The following is a 22,941-nucleotide window of genomic DNA, read 5'->3' as shown; positions in this document are numbered from 1 at the left end:
CTATACGTAACAACTGTTTATCTGTACTACACGCTACAACTGTTTGCCTGTATGAAACGTTACCACTGTTTATCTGTATAACACGTTACCAATGTTTATCTGTAAAACACGTGATCACTGTGTACCTGTATTACACGATACTACTGTTTATCTGTATAACACGTTATCACTGTTAATCTGTATAACACGTTTTCACTGTTAACCTGTATTACACGATACTACTGTTTATCTGGATAACACGTTATCACTGTTTATCGGTATAACACGTTATCACTGTTTACCTGTATTTCACGATACTACTGTTTATCTGTATAACACGTTATCACTGTTTATCTGTATAACACGTTATCACTGTTTATCTGTATAACACGTTATCACTGTTTACCTGTATTTTACGATACTACTGTTTATCTGTATAACACGTTATCACTATTTACCTGTATTACACGATACCATAGTTTACATATATTAATCGTTACCACTTTCTACCTGTATTACTCGTTACTACTGTTTATCTGTATAACACGTTATCACTGTTTATCTGTATTACACGATTCCATAGTTTACATATATTAATCGTTACCACTGTCTACCGGTATTACACGTTACTACCGTTTATCTGTATAACACGTTATCACTGTTTACCTGTATTACACGATACCATAGTTTACTTATATTAATCGTTACCACTGTTTACCTGTATTACACGTTACCACTGTTTACAAGTATTACACGTTACTACTGTTTATTTGTATTACACATTACCATGGTTATTTGTGATACCGATTACCACTGTTTTACTGTATAACACGTTACAATTATTTGCCTGTATTACACATTACACTGTGTATCTGTATTATATGTATACATTGTTTGCCTGTATTACAAGTTACACTGTTTACCTGTATTACACGTTAACACTGTTTGTCTGTATAACACATTGCCACTGTTTGTCTGTATTATACGTTACCACTATTTGTCTGTATTTACACGTTACTACTGTTTACCTGTATAACACGTTACTACTGTTTATTTGTATTACACATTACCATGGTTTATTTGTGAAACCGATTACCACTGTTTTACTGTATAACACGTTACAATTATTTGCCTGTATTACACATGACACTTTTTACCTGTATTACACGTTAGCACTGTTTGTCTGTATTACACATTACACTGTTTATCTGTATTATATGTATACATTGTTTGCCTGTATTACAAGTTACACTTTTTACCTGATTACACGTTACCACTGTTTGTCTGTATAACACGTTACCACTGATTATCTGTATAACACGTTACCACTGTTTCTGTATAACACGCTACACTGTTTATATGTATTACACGTTAGCACTGTTTATCTGTATAACACACCACACGGTTTATCTGTATAACTCGTTACCACTGTTTATCTGTATAACACATTACCACTGATTGTCTGTATGACACATTACCACTGTTGATCTGTATAACACGTTACAAATGTTTATCTGTATAAACGTTACCAATGTTTGTCTGTATAACACGTTACCACTGTTTGTCTATAAAACTAACATGTTATCACTGTTTATATGTATTACACGTTACCACTGTTTTTCTGTATAACACATTACCACTGATTGTCTGTATGACATTATCACTGTTGAGCTGTATAACACGTTACAACTGTTTATCTGTATAACACGTTATCATTGTTTACCTGTATTACACGATACCATAGTTTACATATATTAATCGTTACCACTGTCTACCTGTATTACCCGTTACTACTGTTTATCTGTATAACACGTTACCACTGTTTACCTGTATAACACGTTCCGCTCTTTACCTGTATTACACGTTACTACTGTTTATTTGTATTACACATTACCACTGTTTATCTGTATAACACGTTACCACTGTTTCTGTATAACACGCTACACTGTTTATATGTATTACACGTTAGCACTGTTTGTCTGTATTACACATTACACTGTTTTTCTGTATTATATGTATACATTGTTTGCCTGTATTACAAGTTACACTGTTTACCTGTATTACACGTTAACACTGTTTGTCTGTATAACACATTGCCACTGTTTGTCTGTATTATACGTTACCACTATTTGTCTGTATTTACACGTTACTACTGTTTACCTGTATAACACGTTACTACTGTTTTTTTGTATTACACATTACCATGGTTTATTTGTGAAACCGATTACCACTGTTTTACTGTATAACACGTTATAATTATTTGCCTGTATTACACATGACACGTTTTACCTGTATTACACGTTAGCACTGTTTGTCTGTATTACACATTACACTGTTTATCTGTATTATATGTATACATTGTTTGCCTGTATTACAAGTTACACTTTTTACCTGATTACACGTTACCACTGTTTGTCTGTATAACACGTTACCACTGTTTATCTGTATAACACGTTACCACTGTTTCTGTATAACACGCTACACTGTTTATATGTATTACACGTTAGCAGTGTTTATCTGTATAACACACTACACGGTTTATTTGTATAACTCGTTACCTTTGTTTATCTGTATAACACATTACCACTGATTGTCTGTATGACACATTACCACTGTTGATCTGTATAACACGTTACAAATGTTTATCGGTATAAACATTACCAATGTTTGTCTGTATAACACGTTACCACTGTTTGTCTATATAACTAACATGTTATCACTGTTTATATGTATAACTCGTTACCACTGTTTATCTGTATAACACATTACCACCGATTGTCTGTATGACACATTACCACTGTTGAGCTGTATAACACGTTACAACTGTTTATCTGTATAACACGTTATCACTGTTTACCTGTTTTACACGATACTATAGTTTACATATATTAATCGTTACCACTGTCTACCTGTATTACCCTTTACTACTGTTTATTTGTATTACACATTACCATGGTTATTTGTGATACCGATTACCACTGTTTTACTGTATAACACGTTACAATTATTTGCCTGTATTACACATTACACTGTTTACCTGTATTACACGTTACCACTGTTTGTCTGTATAACACATTGCCACTGTTTGTCTGTATTATACATTACCAGTGTTTGTCTGTATTACCCGTTACTACTGTTTATTTGTATTACACATTACCATGGTTTATTTGTGATACCGATTACCACTGTTTTACTGTATAAAACGTTACAATTATTTGCCTGTATTACAAGTTACACTTTTTACCTGTATTACACGTTACCACTGTTTGTATGTATAACACGTTACCACTGTTTATCTGTATAGCACGTTTCCACTGTTTCTGTATAACACGCTACACTGTTTATATGTATTACACGTTACCACTGTTTGTCTGTATAGCACGTTTCCACTGTTTTTGTATAACACGTTAGCACTGTTTATCTGTATAACACACTACACGGTTTATCTGTATAACTCGTTACCACTGTTTATCTGTATAACACATTACCACTGATTGTCTGTATGACACATTACCACTGTTGAGCTGTATAACACGTTACAACTGTTTATCTGTATACCACGTTACCACTGTTTATCTGTATTACACGTTACCAATGTTTGTCTGTATAACACGTTACCACTGTTTGTCTGTATAACTAACATGTTATCACCGTTTATATGTATAACACGTTACCACTGTTTATATGTATAACACGTTACCACTGTTTGTCTGTATAACACGTTGCCACTGTTTGTCTGTAAAACACGTTGCCACTGTTTGTCTGTATAACACGTTGCCACTGTTTTTCTGTATTACACGTTACCACTGTTTATCTGTATTACACGCTACACTGCTTATCTGTATAACTCGTTACCACTGTTTATCTGTATTATACGTTACCACTGTTTGTCTGTATAACACGATACCATAGTTTATCTGTATTACACGTTGCCACTGTTTGTCTGTAGTACACGTTACCACTGTTGAGCTGTATAACACGTTACCACTGTTTATCTGTATAACACGTTACCACTGTTTATCTGTATAACTCGTTACCACGGTTTATCTGTATAACACATTACCACTGATTGTCTGTATAACACGTTGCTACTGTTTATCTGCATAACACGTTGCCACTGTTACCACTGCTACCACTGTTTACTGTTTTCAGCATACAAAATGATCCTATACAACTCATTATTGTTAAAATGAGTTGTTACATTGATAACAGGATATCACTCTATAACTTTATCGCATGCTATAAGGCTGATGTTGTCTGTGATTGCAGGTGATGAGAAGTGAGAGCGTCTCGGATAGTGTTACTGTCAATTTTCAACTGAATACCTACAGATGTAGCGGATACTGCAATGACAATTACATGTCACCAATCTTTCTGATCCTAGTGGACGAAGGCATCGAGTAAGTGACACATGTCTTTCCTTAAATATACCTCATACCTCTTTTTAATCTCACTTCCTTTTTTATTAGAAAAGTCACTGCCAACCAATACGCCATGGAAACAAAAGTTTTGCATAAAGCGGATCATTGTACATGCACATATAACACGCTCGCTTATTTACTTTTGAACGCGAAGTAGACTTTTTGACGAGCGCTGCACGTGCATGGTTTAATGAAAATAATACATCATCCGATAAGATATGGTTATTTACCAATTCACTTTATGTATGATATTTTAGAGATTGTGAAGTGGACTACGGTCAAAAGGTAGATGGAGATTTTAAAAAATTCTACGGTACACCTGCAGAAAATATCACTGGACCCTCCTCCTCTTTGGAACTTCAATACAACGGTAGACAGCTGATGGAATTCTATCTTCAGAGACAGGCATATAGCAAGGTACCCAAGTGTGCTCTGTGAACATGTTGCCCCAGACAGTCATCTTATGATGATGTTCTATGTACATGTTGCCCCAGATTGTAAATCCTATGATGATGTTCTATGTACATGTTGCCCCAGACAGTTAATCGTATGATGATGTTCTATGTACATGTTGCCCCCGACAGTAGCTATTATAATAATGTTCTTTGTACATGTTGCCCTAGACAGTCAATCTTATGATGATGTTCTGTATACATTTTGCCCCAGACAGTCATCTTATAATGATGTTCTATGAACATGTTGCCCCAGACACAATCTGATTAAAATCATATGTTTCATGGCTTCGTTAACTACGCCTGAACATCTGAGTGTGCCGCGGTCAGGGTCACGTTCAGGTGACCTTTATATTAATAAATACTCATAAAATTTTGACCAATCAGAGACCCTCTTTCAAAAGGGCGCTCGGAGTTGTAGCAAATATGGCGGATATTGATGAGAATGATGCGAAAGTTCTGAAGTTATTTGAGATTGATTATATGTTGCCCAAGACAATAAATCTAATGATGAGGTTCTATATATATGTTGCCCCAGACAGTTGAAATCTTGCGTTTTCCCACAATTTACATAAATGTATGCGTACAAAATTTCTTTCGTATCATCCCTTGAGCTATTCTTGTATACTCCCAGATATATAGCTGTGATATATCTTTGATGAACATATTTTGGAGGTGGTGTTGAAATATTGAATTTTCTCACTTCAATTGTGTGGTTTTATTTTTTTCATTTCATTATCTCACAGATATAATCCAAGAAATATATTGTAATCACTTTCTTCAATAAATCAATCACATTATTTGAATTAAATCCATTTCAATACTGAATGCTGATGCTCAACATGTACTGAACAGGGACTGTGTTGGGAACGCACCTTCACTGTTAGACGACATTATTCAAAAGAGACTTTCTGCTCAGGCATATTTCACACACCTGTAATGCATGCACTTGTACAAAAGCATGCAAAGTATGCTAAAGGACACCACTATCCTTTATTTTATCAATAGCCTTCTATTCGTGGTTGATTGCACATACTGAACAGACATTGAAACTGTCCAATACTAACACAAAGAGGGGGTGTGTTTTAAGTACAAATATTGGACAGTCTGAGGCGCGTTACGCCGAAGACTGTCCAATATTTGTCATAATAGACAGTTTGAGGCTTATATCTTTTACATATATTTTTATATCCCTTATGCATGTTTCTTCTGACAATAAATCTGATGATAATACTCTGTTGATATGTTTCCTTAGACATTACACCTAATCGTGAAGCAGAAGTACAATGATGAGAAAATTGCGCCCGGCTCGGACGACACAACACATTACTGCTCCAATGTCAGTACAGACAAGCTTGTCAGCCCATTTAACCTCACGCTTCAAGCCCACGATTGTACTTCCTGCAGGTACAGTAGAGACTAAATATATGTATTTCGTGTTTTCAATTAATTTTAAACTCAATCTACTTGGAATTTGACAACCATCAGAAGCTGACTACAGGTATTTTATTTTTATTTTAGTATTGACGTGACGTTGGTGGCGACGTGTCCTCAGCATTACTTTGGTGCGCAGTGTGACATCTACTGTTCACCCTCGGATAATACGACTGGACACTACACCTGTGGGCCTAATGGGGAAAAAATCTGTTTTCTAGGTAGGAAGAGAGTTAAGATATATATACACGGTAGCAACTGTTGAATGAATGAGATGAATTAGGGTGTGTGTAAAAAGGCCATTCCCCTTGCTATATTGTTTGCAAAACCACGAAAGAATTTTTCAAATCTTTTTTTTTAATTTTCGTCACAGTTATTTACCATCGTTTTGTGATCGATAAGGCAGACTAGAGTTCATAGAAGTGTATTATACATTATACGAAAGCTACATTGCACCTCAATTTCGAAAGGACAGGTCTTGACTTTGTTGATACAACAGTTTGAACACATAGATTATCAAATGTCTGCAAACCATCATATTTTCAATACAATATCTAAGCCGGTTATTCAATATCAAAATAATTAATAAAATGTTTAAGTCATTGTAACGTGGCTTACAAAGTTTTTTATACATCAAGCAAGTACATGTCATCCGATTATTTTGCAAATCCACTTTTACTATCAGTTCATTAATTCATAAACAAAAGTTTCAAATGCGCCGCGCAAATACGAAACAACTTAATGTCATACCAATCCCTCTTTTCTCCAATTCAAAATAACACATTAATGCATCGTTTTGTTCTCCGATCCTATCTTTGTTTGCAGAACCAATGGTCACGTTTTCCCTCCTCGTCAGGATGTTCCTACTGTACCCACTTAGCAGTATTTCGATCAATCTTTTTTCTGCCTGTTCCATCTTCCCATTTCTTTAGGATTTCGGCTACAACTCAGATTTCCCTTCAGGATTACACCAGTGTTTGGGACCGGTATCATATCAGCAGATTGGTAGTGTGCTGCCTGCTCAGGGCCCCCTTGCGTCTGGGGCCGTGGAGAGATCGGTGTTTTAAAGATCTATTAGGGCATTCAGGACCTCTTGGTCCAGGACGATTCATACTCCTGACACCTGTCCTCGTGCCCTCTTGGCCCCCGGATTATAAGACAGTTTATAATTTAGAGTCCTCTATTGTTTAGATCTTCTTTAGGATATTTCGATGTCCTTTTACTTTGAAAAACTGTAACTTGTTTTCAACCGTCTTTAATTAGACCATGGTCCTGTGCAATTTGCGAATCTGATAGGTAAAACAATTTCATATTTTTAGAAGTATTGTTTTTGATATAATTGAGGATATAAAATACAGTTTTGTTTTGTTTTTGTAAATCTCAATTGTACCTTTTTTTATAAAACTGCCTACCACGTGCAATGGGAGTCCCCATCTTCCTCCAAGTTTCCTCTGTCACTTTTAGGTTCATTACCTTCTTAATCCAATGTTAGTTTTAGAGGAACTAGGATGTGTGCGCGCATCGAACGGTCGTATGTCTTTGATTGGAAACAATATATTTTGCAGTTTACGCGGGGCTTTTGAAACTTCTGTTTGGAAGTTAAAGAACTGGAAGAAGTGGATTTACATAATACTTGAACGTAATTAGAAATTTTATCAGAAATGTAGAGTTTACAATAAAAAGAAAAACAGTCATAGAATGTAAAAGCACACATTTGTAATTTTTAGATAATTATAACGCTTTGGAGATATTGCTTCCCTTGGTTTTTTATATGTATCCAGATAACTCTATCCTCCAAATCCAAACCGGTGCTTCCAAAATGTAGACCAACCTGTAAAGCTTTATTACTTTTAGCCGATATGAACTCTTGTTTGCTTTGACAATTACATATCGATAAATAAAATAGATTTGAGGACTAGGTAAAATGAGAATCTGGTAAGAACTAACTAAATAGTTTCACTAGTTAGAACAAACGATATCGTTATACTGATTACCTATTACGCTGATGTAATTAACAACCCATAATACTTGATATAACTGACTATAGTGTACTTAGAACTGCTACAACGTGAAAGTTTCCTTAATTGTGCAGGCTACGAGGGTGACAACTGCACTGTCAATACTCCGGACTGTGTCAACGTGACCTGCCACAACGGAACATGCATCGACCTTGTGGCAAACTTTTCATGTAGCTGTTATGCTGGTTACACTGGCGAGTTTTGTGAACATAATATTGATGACTGCGTAAAAGAAGCATGCCAACATGGTGGAACGTGCCGCGATGGGATTGGAAATTACACTTGTTCCTGTGGAAATGGATTTGATGGATTACACTGTGAACATAACATTGATGATTGCCCAAATGCTACTTGCCAAAATGGAGGAACGTGCCGCGATGGGGTCAGGAATTACACTTGTTCCTGTGGAAATGGATTTCATGGATTACACTGTGAACATAATATTGATGATTGCGCAAATGCTACTTGCCAAAATGGAGGAACGTGTCGTGATGGTATCGGGAATTACACTTGTTCCTGTGGAAATGGATTTAATGGATTAAATTGTGAACATGATATTGATGAGTGCGCAAATGCTACTTGCCAAAATGGAGGAACGTGCCGCGATGGTATCGGGAAATACATTTGTTCCTGTGGAAATGGATTTAATGGATTAAATTGTGAATATGATATTGATGAGTGCGCAAATGCTACTTGTCAAAATGGAGGAACGTGCCGCAATGGTATCGGGAAATACACTTGTTCCTGTGGAAATGGATTTAATGGACTAAATTGTGAAAATGATATTGATGAGTGCGCAAATGCTACTTGCCAAAATGGAGGAACGTGCCGCGATGGTATAGGGGAATACACCTGTTCCTGTGGAAATGGATTTAATGGATTAAATTGTGAAAATGATATTGATGAGTGCGCAAATGCTACTTGCCAAAATGGAGGAACGTGCCGCGATGGTATCGGGAAATACACTTGTCTATGTAATGATGGATTTGGTGGAATTGACTGTCAGCAACACGTAACAACTCATAGTCCGACTGCAACAATACCACCAAAGGTTAGTGTGATTACGTCATGTTCATTATTAATGTAGGTTTCGTTTTCAATTCCTTTCATGAGAACGCCACAGGGGACAAAGGGAATGCTATCCGTTTGAAGCACGTACATGTAGTTTCGTCTCCCCGTTTCCTATGGCTGATTTATTTATATACTTTTAGTTCGGCCCACCTGAATATTGACACCTGTTAATTTTGTTATAGTCCACTATCAATCAGGCACAACCTTCAACAACACAAAGACCGCCTGGTACACTGCAACCAAAGGTAAATATAAGTTCACTTATAAAATTCCTGGCTTCCTTTACCTATTATTATCCTTTACCTCCTAATAAACGTTCTCTCTTTATTACTATTTTCCTTTACATCATATCACAAGTTCTCCTCCTCTTCCCTTAATCCCTCTCGCAGGTTCTCCTTTACCTCCTAACATACGATCTATCTTTACTCCTAATGGGGATTTCCTTTACATCCTATAACAAGTTCTCTTAGTCGTCCTCCTTAACATCCTCTCCCAGGTTCTCCTTTACATCCTCTCGTGTGACATTCCACGTGTGACACAGAATTTGCTAATTCCGCCGAAACACCTGGTTTCCTTTTCTGGTTCATGTTCGTCCATGAATGTTGACCATCTTTCCTATTTAGTTCCAGTCCACTTCCAATCTTCTATTAACACAAAGACTGTCTGTTACACTGCCGCCAGAGGTAAGCACACATTTACTGTAATCATCAATAAATATTATGTCTCCACCCCCTGTCGGAATTTTATTCTTAACCACCTTTCACGTGTTATCCTTTTCCCTTTCACGTGTTCTCTTTTACATTCTTTCATGAGTTTTCCTTTGTCTCCAAATATAATTTCACCTTTACTCCCTACCATTAGTTCCTTTCTACATTTACATGGCACTGGAAATGTTTACACAACCGTGGAGCCTGGTTCCAATATCATGGTCGATGTGAAATAGCTGTCTTGCGAATTTAAGCTCGCAATTCGTCTATGAAAGTTGACGCTCTAGTCTATTTTGTTCCAGTCCTCTATCAGTAATAAACACACTTCAACAACACACAGATCAACTGTTTCACTGCCGCCCGAGGTAAGTATATATACCATATTTACCGATAATTATAGTATCCTTCACCTCCGATCATGTGTGTACAGTTACCCCCTATCACGTATAATGAATAGCCATGATTTCTCCTTTACCTCCTATCATGTGTGTGTGTGCAGTTACCCCCTATTACCTATGATAAATTATCATGATTTCTCCTTAACTTTCCCTCTTGTGTGTTCAGTAAACCCTTATCCCCAATAATAAATTATCATGATTACTTCTGTACCTTCTCTCAGTTGTGTTAAGTTACCTTCTCGCACCTGTGATAAGTTATGACGAGTTTTCCTTACGTTCTGTCATTAGTTCCCTTCAACTTTGCCCCGTCTCCTTAGTCTCTTTTAAAACCTATAATGTGTTCTTTTGCATCAAACTTGACGATGTTACACGCAGCACAAGTATAACCCAACCGGAGCACACAGTTATGTCACTAAGTCCATGCTGTTGCCTTCGTCGTCCTTAAGTTCGAATCTCCTCTTTGTTTATTGACGCTGTGTAATATACTTTGTTATAGTCCACTATAAATCGTGAGCAATCTTCACCAACACACAGACCGCCTGTTACAGAGCCACCTGGGGTCAGTATAAAAATCGTTTATTTACCACTTGTGTACAGTTTTCTTTTCTTTATATTGTTACCAGTACTGCATTGTATTATATCGTCACTCGTCCGAAGTTCTGTCACTTCATCCATATTGTCGTCTTTTCTGACACCTAATTTGGATCTCCTCCGTGTATGTTTCTGTTCTAGTCCACCAGCAATCTTGAACAAACTTTATCAACGCCCAGTCAGCCTATTACAATATCACCTAAGGTGAGTAAGAATCTCATATTCACCAATACATTCTCTTTAATCTCCTACCGAAAACTCTCCTTTACCAACTATCATGATTTCTCATTCACAGACTGTTCTGACGATTGCTACATATGATGTGACAATGTTTCCTGTCCAAAGCTTTCATCTCTCCCATGTTCAGGTTTTGTTGTCTTACCGTTTTTTCGCTATACTTTCGTCCTTGTTGTATATTTCCAATGTCATATATTTTCTTAGTTAATTCGTGAGCATCCTTCATCAACAAAGAGAACGTTGCCGCCCAAGGTAGGTATAATTATGCCATATTTACCAAAAACATAAAGCCCGTTTATTTTTTCTGCATAGCACGTGGCCCACATATACCCTTCCGGAGCACGTAGTCTTATTTGTATTGTGATAAACTTAAGCAATGATCCAAACCTTCATGTATTTCCTCCACACGTTAAGATCTGTAATTATATGTAATTCTTCACTGACAGTTTTTAAACATCAACATGCTTGTCCCCACCATCACTTATAGGATTGCATCCATTGTATCATGAAAACATTAGCTGGTGTCCAATGTGTTTGATAGAAGACTGCTCAGTCAGGAGACACCACGATTGGTATTTGATGGAATTCGTTGCCTTATCTGTGTATTTTGTTTTATTATCATTTCCTCCTCTGGTTCGTCTATCTGCTCAGATATAAGTTTAAACCGTTTATTATAGTAGTATATATAACATGTTCGTTAAGTGTTTATAGTTTATATAACATAAGCATACTTTGCTGACTCTTTGTATTAATGTAATAACAATATGTCTTAATGTGGACAGGGACTAGAGTTAAGTTGTAATTATTATGCGACAATATCAAGCTACAACTGTAGTATTAATAGGTCCTATCTGGTCAGGAAGTAACCAAAAAGACCAAGCTAACTTTCTATACGTCGTGCAAATCAATTACAAAGGAATGGATATGGTCTTCTTATAATCTGAAATAAGGTTTGTTATACTGGAGGATGTGTGCAGGGTTCGGGGGTCAAAAGATGAACGTTTAGATAATTGATCCTGGGGCTAACAACCCGAAACAAGCTGTTTTATGTTTAAAAGTGGTGTCGTTTGTTGATGGTTGTTTTATGTTTAGTGACGGTGTCGTTTGTTGATTGTTGTTTTATGTTCAGTAACGGTGTCGTTTGTTGATGTTTGTTTTATGTTTAGTAACGGTGTCGTTTGTTGATGGTTGTTTTATGTTTAGTGACGGTGTCGTTTGTTGATGGTTGTTTTATGTTCAGTAACGGTGTCGTTTGTTGATGGTTGTTTTATGTTTAGAAGTGGTGTCGTTTGTTGATGGTTGTTTTATGGTTAAATGTTTTATGGAGCTTGTGATCATTCGACATAAACTATAAACCAAAGTTGAATTTTCGGAGTTTATAAAAGAATCGTGTATATTTATTAGGGCCCCGTATCGGAAATACGGGTGCCCTATAGTAATCACTCTGTCTGTCTGTCCGTCCACAAATTTTGTTCCTGGCTAATAACTTTGGTATTAATTGACCGATATACATGAAACTTGGTCAAGATGTTCAGTTCACAAAAAAAACACACTCAGGTAAAAAGTCAAGGTCAAAGGTCAAGGTCATAAGGTTCAAAGGTCCAGGTCAAATTTTGCATCTTTCACTGGTGAATATTTCGTTATGATGCTTTGAAGCAATGTTGCTCAGAATTAAACAATGAGTCAATTGACCAAAGGTCAAGGTCACTGCGTCAAAGGTCAAGGTCAAATATTGTATTATTTCACTGATGAACATTTTGTTATGACACTGTGAAGCAATGTTGGTCAGAACTAAACAAGGAGTCAACTGACTAAAGGTCATGGTCACTGGGTCAATGTCAAGGTCAAATATTGTATCGTTTTACTGATGAACATTATTTTTATGTTATTAAGAAGCAAAGTTGTTCAGAACTAAACACCAAGTCAAATGAACTAAGGTCATGGTTACGGGGTCCAAATGTTCAAGGTCAAGGTCAAGATTTGTATTTTTCACTGATGAACATTTTGTTATGATATTATGAAGCAAAGTTGGTCGGAATCAAAGAATAAGTCAACTGTCCAAAGATCAGGGTCACTGGGTTAAGGTCAAGGTCAGTTGGGTCCAAAGGTCAAAGACAAAATGGATCTCTGACTTGGACCCTGGCTCTTGATGGAGGAGGTATTCAAAGTGAAATAAAACATATCAAAGCTAACAAATGAGTATTGCACCGGTATTTACATTTCTGTTAGCCTAGCAATAGGTGGAAGGAAACAAGACTTACATCATAGTACATGTTAAATGTGTATTTTGTTTCCTTGCGATTCTTTTTTGCGAGTCCAAATATCAGACCTCAAGCTCAGCTTTATAGGCAGATTGCTTCTTGATGATTATGGCGGATATATTGCCACAAGACGGGGCCCTTACTGACATGTCAGTGTTCTAGTTGTAATCGGTTAATATTTCAAAACGATATAATCACTTGAAATTACCGACAGGAACAGCCATACTAAAACAGACTTTTTACAATTTGAAGTGACAACAGTGCAATTTATTTCTCTTTTGATGGATTCATTTTTTAAAATTTCGATTAATATGAAAACGCAAGTATCTAGATATATTCGTTTATTTAACATCTATAATTCATCAACCTAGACTCTAATATAAATAACGAAAATTAAAAAAAGAACGAAAATGAAACACATTTTGTGATTATGTTTTTGGTTATTGGCATGAAAGGGGCTCTAATTAGATTGATAGTAACATTGGAATCCGCTCATTCGAACTCGTGGGATCAAGATTATCAGTTCGAGGAAAACCGGGTATTCGACGAATTCGAGGTTCGTCCGACATTATTTTTTTATTAGATAGGACGACAGACAGTAGGAGCACTGCAGCTATCGCAGATAGTAGATGATCAAAAGTAAAAAAGAAGTTTCATAAAAATGACAACATTTAATAAAATACAAAATAGCTGAACAATGAAACGTATAGTCATCGGTATTAATATAGTTTTTGCACATCAAGTGAATAAACGCTAAATCATCGATGTCAAAACATCGTCTTGGAATAGGGGCATTCGAGTATTGCGAGTTCGAGTAAGTGGGGTTTTACTGTATTCTCATCACGCACTAATAATTCTAAAATTTACCAGTTACATATACATAAAGTCTTTCACACTTTAAAGGATATTTCATATTCTTCCAATTTTGCTGAAGCGATTTCATTGTCATTTGGTTCTTATTACTGTGTTTTTATATTATTTTTTCAGTTATTGATAAATAAAAATAAATAAAAAACGCTCCAAAAAAATAAGTTTACTTTGTAAACTAAATATAAAATTGTAATTTATTTTTCAAGATTGATAGTTATTTATGATCTTGCTACTTATGTTCAGTAAAGTGAAAAATACTTTACATATTTTATATGCATTAATCGTTATCATGTATTGCTTGCCTGATCAATCCTCCCGACAACTTAATATCTGGTCGTGATATGCACTCTTATCACATCAACCAAGCTATTGACATTATTGACCGGGCGTCGTACTAAATACCGATATACACCACGAAATGCTGTCACAGTAAAAATGCATTATGTGCACATTTCAACAACACTACGCATTATCATTGCATCTGTAACCTGTGTTCTTCAACAGTGTGGATATGCTGTTCTGTGGGTTTTTTCTTCCTTTATTTATCACTGCACATAGGTTTAATGGTACACTTTGTTATACACGTAATATACCCGTAACAAATTCAATATGAAAATGATTTTGTTAAATTATTTCAGTATAAATTAAGCCTTCTGTAGCATTGCACACTTTAGATTCTCGATAAGGTCTTTATCTTGTGATAAACTCTCGACCTTTTCAAAATAGCTTTTCAATGATAAAAAGGATATCTATTAATTAATTGAGTATGGATTCAAACGTACACATGATTTTCTTTTAGCTGCAGATTTTCTTTCAATTACATGCATTTGAATATTTATAGTAATCGGACCCATGAAAATGGTTCTAATTTGGGGAAAAAAGTTAAAAGTGCTATTGGTACAGTGTTGACTTCTCTGTGCATATTATTTCCAGGTATTTGGAGTAGTCCACATTTAGTCAAGCTGCTCTACGGACGAGTTATAGTACTATCGTTTTTCCCGTAATTAAACTTGTCGTTTATTGCATATTGTAGGTTTTTAATGTTCTAATCACAGTGACACCATTAGATGCAATAGTTTCTTACCTTTAAATGAGATAACATATAAATATATACATGTATAAAACACTGTAAAAAGAGTTGCTTAGTACTTCCCTATATAAATACATTATATATATTTTACCTTTAAATTTATCAAACTGGTAGAAAATAACCTAATCTGCAGTTAAAGTTGCGACAGATTTCAGCCAAAAGATGTGTCAGAGGATATGACATTATATAAGCCGCTGCGGAAAGTGGCAATATATCACGTCAGATGTGGCATCAGGTAACACCGAGGGTGGCAATACATTGAAATAATTTAAACCTTAATATCATGATACATCGTTGGTCACTTTCAGATCAACGCTGATAATTCGGTCGTTCGTTTATTTGGAGAGAAAGATCAATCCCCTATACAATTGTCGTAATTGAACTCTAAATGGAAACAATGGAATGACGTCACATTTTCAGTATAGTCATTTGTGCTGTGGTTTGGGTTATTACCGCTGTCAATGTGACGTCGGTATTGTAATACTCCACTTAAAGGTCACTTTACCTTCAGCGGTGGCAGCTATAGTTTCACAAGGAGCTACACAGTACATAATCACATCTACTTATCATGAATTGTTTATGTTTGGGCAGATTGACAATAAGTCGTCGCCGCAGAAGGCCGTCAAGATCGCACCGATAGCTGGGGGCGCCTCGGGAGGAGTGATAGTGGTTGTAATCGTGGTGGTGTTGGTGGTAAAATGTCGGGGAAAACAGCCGCAACAGGTATGTCCTCCAGTTTCTCCTCCTTCCTTCGTCCTCTTCCCTCTTCACACTCAAAATTCGTCCTGAAGATTCCAATCCATTTTCCTGATACTGATGATCACTTGAGTCTTGCTCTCTGATTGTACAAGCTGTAATTTAGCATTTCAATTTGAGACGCGTTTAACGCTGGCATACATCTTATATTTGATGATTTCCTTTTTGATTCTAAATTATTATTTTTGTTCTTCAACAGGCAAGCCAAAATGATCAGTCACAAATGAATAACACAAAAGTTTCGTATAATTCAACAAATGAAGTAGGTTTGCACATGAACGGCCATCAAAATTCAGTTTATCAACAAGATGGACAATTTGGAGCAGAGAAAGATAAACGGTACGACAATCCGATATATCATGAGGATGAAAAGACCCAATTGTGATGCGTTTTCTGCTAAGTGTGTATGCATTGTAATTCAATTGGATGTCTTGTATAAAAATAGCCCGACATGTCACGTGACATTTATTCAAACTATGGTTTAAGCATTGGTCCTGGTAGACTTAATCAAATACTTTTAGCAAAAACGCATTTAACGGATAACGCATTGGACTGTGAGAAAGAGGTACCCAATAAATGTGACCATCTATAACCTCCTGTGATATAGATGTGATCAATTAATGTGACCATCAATAACATCATGGAAAAAAAGAGGTGATCGATGGAGGTGACCAGGTGTGACCTCCTGTAAGATAGATGTGACCAGGTGTAACCTCCTGTAAGATAGATGTGACCAGGTGTAACCTCCTGTAAGAAAGAGTTGACCAGGTGTAACCTCATGTAAGATATAGGTGACCAGGTGCTACCTCCTGTAAGATAGAGGTGACCAGGTGTTACCTCCTGTAAGATAGAGGTGACCAGGCTTGACCTCCTGTAAGATGGAGGTGACCAGGTGTAACCTCCTGTAAGATAGAGGTGACCAGGTGTTACCTCCTGTAAGATAGAGGTGATCAGGTGTTACCTCCTGTAAGATAGAGGTGATCAGGTGTTACCTCCTGTAAGATAGAGGTGGCCAGGTGTTACCTCCTGTAAGATAGAGGTAACCAGGTGTTACCTCCTGTAAGATAGAGGTGACCAGGTGTTACCTCCTGCAAGATAGAGGTGACCAGATGTAACCTCCTGTAAGATAGAGGTGACCAGGTGTAACCTCCTGTAAGATAGAGGTGACCAGGTGTAACCTCCTGTAAGATAGAGGTGACCAGGTGTAACCTCCTGTAAGATAGAGGTGACCGATGGAGGTGACCTGGTGTAATCTGCTGTAGGATAGGGGTGACCGTATAGGTGACCAGGTGTAACCTCCTGTAAGATATAGGTGACCAGGTGTAACCTTCTGTAAGATAGAGGTGACCGATGGAGGTGACCTAATGTAACCTCCTGTAAGATAGACGTGACCGATGGAGGTGACCTGGTGTAACCTCCTTTAAGATAGAGGTGACCAGGTGTACCCTCCTGTAAGATAGACGTGACCGAAGGAGGTGACCTGGTGTAACCTCCCGTTAGATACAGGTGACCGATTGAGGTGACCTGGTGTAACCTCCTGTAAGATATAGGTGACCAGGTGTAACCTTCTGTAAGATAGAGGTGGCCGATGGAGGTGACCTGGTGTAACCTCCTGTAAGATAGACGTGACCGATGGAGGTGACCTGGTGTAACCTCCTGTAAGATAGACGTGACCGATGGAGGGGACCTGGTGTAACCTCCTTTAAGATAGAGGTGACCAATAGAGGTGACCTGGGGTAACCTCCTGTAAGATAGAGGTGACCGATGGAGGTGACCTGGTGTAACCTCCTTTAAGATAGAGGTGACCAATAGAGGTGACCTGGTGTAACCTCCTGTAAGATACAGGTGACCTGGTGTAACCTCCTGTAGGATAGAGGTGACCGATTGAGGTGACCTGGTGTAACCTCCTGTTAGATAGAGGTGACCGATGGAGGTGACATGGTGTAACCTCCTGTAGGATAGAGGTGACCGATGGAGGTGACATGGTGTAACCTCCTGTAGGATAGAGGTGACCGATGAAGGTGACTTGGTGTAACCTCCTGTAAGATAGAGGTGACCGATGGAGGTGACCTGGTGTTACCTGCTGTAAGATAGAGGTGAAACGCCACATGAGTGCACGATATAGAAATGCAACTGTGCTGGTCAGAGAGATCGAATCGGACAGTTATGAATACAATACAAGATGATGACTAGGAAACACAATTAATTATTTATACCGGAGACAATAATTCATTATAGAAACTAGAGATCATGCTTTGCTTGGTAACATTATGTTATAAAAATTAGCACATTATATACAGTTGTATGACTGTCAATTATATATTGACGTTTATGTACATTATATCATGATGTCTATGTCAATTATATCATGATTTTTATGTCAATTATATCATGACGGTTATGTCCATTATATCATGATGTCTATGTCAATTATATCATGATTTTTATGTCAATTATATCATGACGGTTATGTTAAGTATGACATGACGTTCTTTAAAACGTCTTCTATAATGTTGACGTTTTTATTGAAGAAATATTTTTTTGGTTTCGAATTTGTTGATGTGTTTTTGTAACCTGCTTCAAATTGTTATTTACTTAAATTAATTTGAATTCATTTATGGTTTATAACTCGGTCTTACAGTTACATATTTGCTTGGAGAGTTCGAGTAATGTTCTATGACTTTGTTGTAAGGTTAGCTGACGTTGTCTCATACTTACTTAGATTTTCCTTCATATCAATAAAATTTAAATTTGTCCGTTTATTACCCGTACAAACAATAATGCTACCTGATGGTTCTGTTTGCCTTATAGTTATTATCACCTAAGGCACCTTGTACACAATGTATCATCTGTATGTCTATACGGAAAACATCTCTAATATGTATACACTCTACATAAAAGCAACAGCACCATTGAAACTTAACTTTTATGCATTTACAGTCATCATTATGACATTCTTAATCAGGTTGACGTTGCCATTTAAGTATTTAGTAACCCGTATCTAGTTAATATCTGCCTTTGCAAAAGGGACTATCCGAAAAAAAGTTACATTTCCGTCAGAGTATGAGGCCGGTACGATAGACAATTGTAAAACTGAAACTTTTTTCTAGACACGAATTGTCACGTGTCAGAGTTTACTCTATATATATGATTCTGACACTGTTATCTGTGTGGTAGCGGACTGCGTAGTCAACTCAGTGTGTGCTCTCTATCTGATATGATCAGTGGGATTAATGCGAACATGACTTCTTCCTAGTTGTTGTTGATTGGTCACTGTGGATCTGACTACTTCAGCTGTACTGACGATTTGTTTACAAATTCAGTCAGATAAAATAATTATAAATGCAACCGTACACGTGTTGGATCGGAAAAGATAAAGGCACTACGGTAATATATTAAATGTTAAGTGGCACATGGAGAATGGAGTAATACATTATGTAGGTGGTCACCAATACCACAGGTAACAACACATAACATGTGTGTCACACATGGCAAAGATGGAATCACAGACTTATAGGTACATGTAGTAAGTCATGACAAAGGTAGAAACAAATGGCATAGGTAGTACATTATGGCAACGATAGAAACACACGACATATGTGTGACACATGACATATACAGAACACATGACATAGGAAGTAAATCATGAAACAGGTAGAAACACATGACAGGAAGTAACCCATGAAACAGGTAGAAACACATGACAGGGAGTAACACATGAAACAAGTAGAAACACATGACAGGAAGTAACACATGAAACAGGTAGAAACACATGACAGGTAGTAACACATGAAACAGGTAGAAACACATGTCAGGAAGTAACACATGAAACAGGTAGAAACACATGACAAGAAGTAACCCATGAAACAGGTAGAAACACATGACAGGAAGTAACACATGAAACAGGTAGAAACACATGACAGGAAGTAACACATGAAACAGGTAGAAACACATGACAGGAAGTAACACATGAAACAGGTAGAAACACATGACTGTACATACATGCCATATCTCACGTGAATATTAAATACTTTGTATTACAATATTTGTAATGATTAATACAACTTTATTTTTCCATAGCGATTATATAATATAATGCAATATATGACGTCGAATACTACACAATTATTGACTTCATGTGAGGTTTCTTCATGATTTACGAACCTGGTTGATTAAATATTAATCGAGGTTGAAGCCAACAAATTCATGTTCAGGTTAGGTCCGTTACTGAAATCAAAAAGTATTTAATTATATGTCATTAAAATGTATCGGTCTCATCCTTTTGTCACATTTGAATTATTCTAAATTTTAATGTAGTCTGTCACATAGATATCTATTTGGTTTAAATTGAGCTTGTAAAACACTGACATATTCGTTGCATGACTGATCCCCTCCAACCTAGTAGTTAAGTAGTTAATGCGGAGCAGACAAATTTAATCTATTAGATTGAGGTCTGTGCTTGAACTGGAAAAAATCTACCCTATCTTAGCAAGCACTGTTTTGTTATATTATTCTAAGAATGAGGTCAGTAATAGGTTTTATAGACTCATCACATGACTTCGCTCCTCCAATAAGAGCTTTGAATGAGGACAGGGCTATCACTAATATTACATAGGATATCTATTTTTATCATAATTATTACCTTTATTTTTTCCAAATTAAGGTTACAATTGCATTCCATATTAATAAACACCAAATAATGTAATACTTGAAACAGAACAATGGATAAATATTACATGCATGTAACAAACATGTATTTATCTTATACGGACACTATGCACATTTCATATTTACCTTAACGGTCATATACGCATGCACATAAATAAGTCAAGAAAGTGTCATAAATACGTTTGTAGCTACCAATTACACATACATGTAATGATATATAGGGTTACTCTCAAATCAGCTGCCGTAAATCTTTTTACGTTTTTTAGACCTATACCACAGAGATAATTCTGACACGTTAAAAACAGAATGTACCCTAGCTATCATCTGTTATAATACATTGAAATGGTGTGATGTGGAATATACAAATATATAACAAAATGTACCATAGCTATCATCTGTTATAATACATTGAAATAGTGTGATGTGGAATCATCTGTTATAACACATTGAAATGGTGTGATGTGGAATATACAAATATGTAACAAAATGTACCGTAGCTATCATCTGTTATAATATATTGAAATGGTGTGATGTGGAATATAACAAAAAGTAACCTAGCTATCATATTTTTAATACATTTAAATGTTGTGATGTGGAATATAACAAAATGTAACCTAGTTATCATTTTTTAATACATTTAAATGTTGTGATATGGAATATAACAAAAAGTAATCTAGCTATCATCTTTTTAATACATTTAAATGTTGTGATGTGGAATATAACAAAATGTAACCTAGTTATCATTTTTTAATACATTTAAATGTTGTGATTTGGAATATAACAAAAAGTAATCTAGCTATCATTTTTTTAATACATTTAAATGGTGTGATGTGGAATACAACAAAAAGTAACCTAGCTATCATCTTTTCAGTACATTTAAATGGTGTGGTGTGGAATATAAAAAAATGAAACCTAGCTATCATATGTTATAATACATTGAAATGGTTTGATGTGGTATAAACATAATGGAACACATTTTATTGCTTTATTACTTAGATACAAAAACAATTACTCAAATGTATAATAAACAGTGTTAATGTAGCCTGTTACTACATATATAATTGCATATTGTTATATTTATATTTTCGTTGTATAGATTTTGAATAATTTTGACCATCCATAAATATTGTTTTTAACCAATAACAGCTAAAACTATTACACGCGTGCATGTATTATTTGTTTCAATCAGAAACTGTTCGGGTCTATCCGTTATACTGTCAAGGTAATCGGGGACAAAGCATTGAGTGACGTCAAATTCAGCAGAAATTCCCTGCTGATGTTTGCCACCCAACGAAAATGTGGATAAGAAAACAGACCTTGACATTGTTCCACCATTTGTTACACCAGTTTTAATGTTTCATATCGGATGAAACCACCAAAAAGGATAATAAATACTTTTTGTTTTCAGTGTAAGAATCAAGCAAATTACAATCTAAAAATAATGTTTGGAAGGTTTATTGTATCCTGTTATATGTGCCTATATATATATATATATATATATATATTGTATTTTTTGAATAGCATTTGTGCAATTTCATTTGTTTATTGGTAATGCAGTTCCATATTGTATTTTAGACTTCAGGTCTACCTTGCACATGACTAGGCCCGTCGGCTAGGTCAAGTCACCCCTGCAGGTCGGGGATTGCGAAAAATTACACCTACCGTACCCACTGCATAATCCTGAGATATGGCTACTGTGGGAACCTCTGTAGGATTTGGGATTTGCTTGTATGCTCTCTTCTTGGGGACACAAAAGCAACAAAACTCAATTTGTTGCATCCATTACAAAATTTGGGATCTTTCTATTTCTCTCTTATTCCCTTCTCTTCGTTTCCTCGCGCCTTGCAAGGCAAAGCCTCACTTTTGACTTTGATGTTAAACGTTCCCCCAGGGTAGGAAGGCAATGGGTTCTGTTCCCATGCCAGGACATACCAAAGTCCTTGAAAATGGTAGTTGTTATTCCATTTTTAACGTTCAGCAGTTATGGT

General features: G+C 36.2%; 1 protein-coding gene and 1 long non-coding RNA gene across 2 annotated transcripts; both read left to right on the top strand.

The window, feature by feature from the left end:
• Positions 1 to 4,248: 4,248 nt before the first annotated feature.
• On the top strand, positions 4,249 to 17,232 carry LOC110441403 (delta-like protein C; the record flags this gene model as incomplete). Its single annotated transcript, XM_021484524.1, has 13 exons — positions 4,249 to 4,379; positions 4,658 to 4,817; positions 6,108 to 6,259; positions 6,374 to 6,507; positions 8,379 to 9,355; positions 9,558 to 9,620; positions 9,999 to 10,058; positions 10,385 to 10,447; positions 10,977 to 11,039; positions 11,213 to 11,275; positions 11,513 to 11,560; positions 16,121 to 16,252; positions 16,485 to 17,232. Coding segments are annotated over 13 exons (2,232 nt in total), but the record flags the coding sequence as incomplete, so codon positions are not given.
• Positions 17,233 to 17,722: 490 nt separating this feature from the next.
• Positions 17,723 to 22,395, top strand: LOC110441404. The gene is made up of 2 exons (XR_002461866.1): positions 17,723 to 17,923; positions 18,175 to 22,395. It is a non-coding gene; the product is annotated as an uncharacterized LOC110441404 (long non-coding RNA).
• The last annotated feature ends 546 nt before the right edge of the window (positions 22,396 to 22,941 follow it).

Source organism: Mizuhopecten yessoensis, unplaced genomic scaffold (assembly GCF_002113885.1).
Source record: "Mizuhopecten yessoensis strain PY_sf001 unplaced genomic scaffold, ASM211388v2 scaffold715937, whole genome shotgun sequence".
Lineage (NCBI taxonomy): Eukaryota > Metazoa > Mollusca > Bivalvia > Pectinida > Pectinidae > Mizuhopecten > Mizuhopecten yessoensis.
The sequence above is the reverse complement of the archived record's forward strand: the minus strand, read 5'-3'. Positions and strand labels throughout refer to the sequence as shown.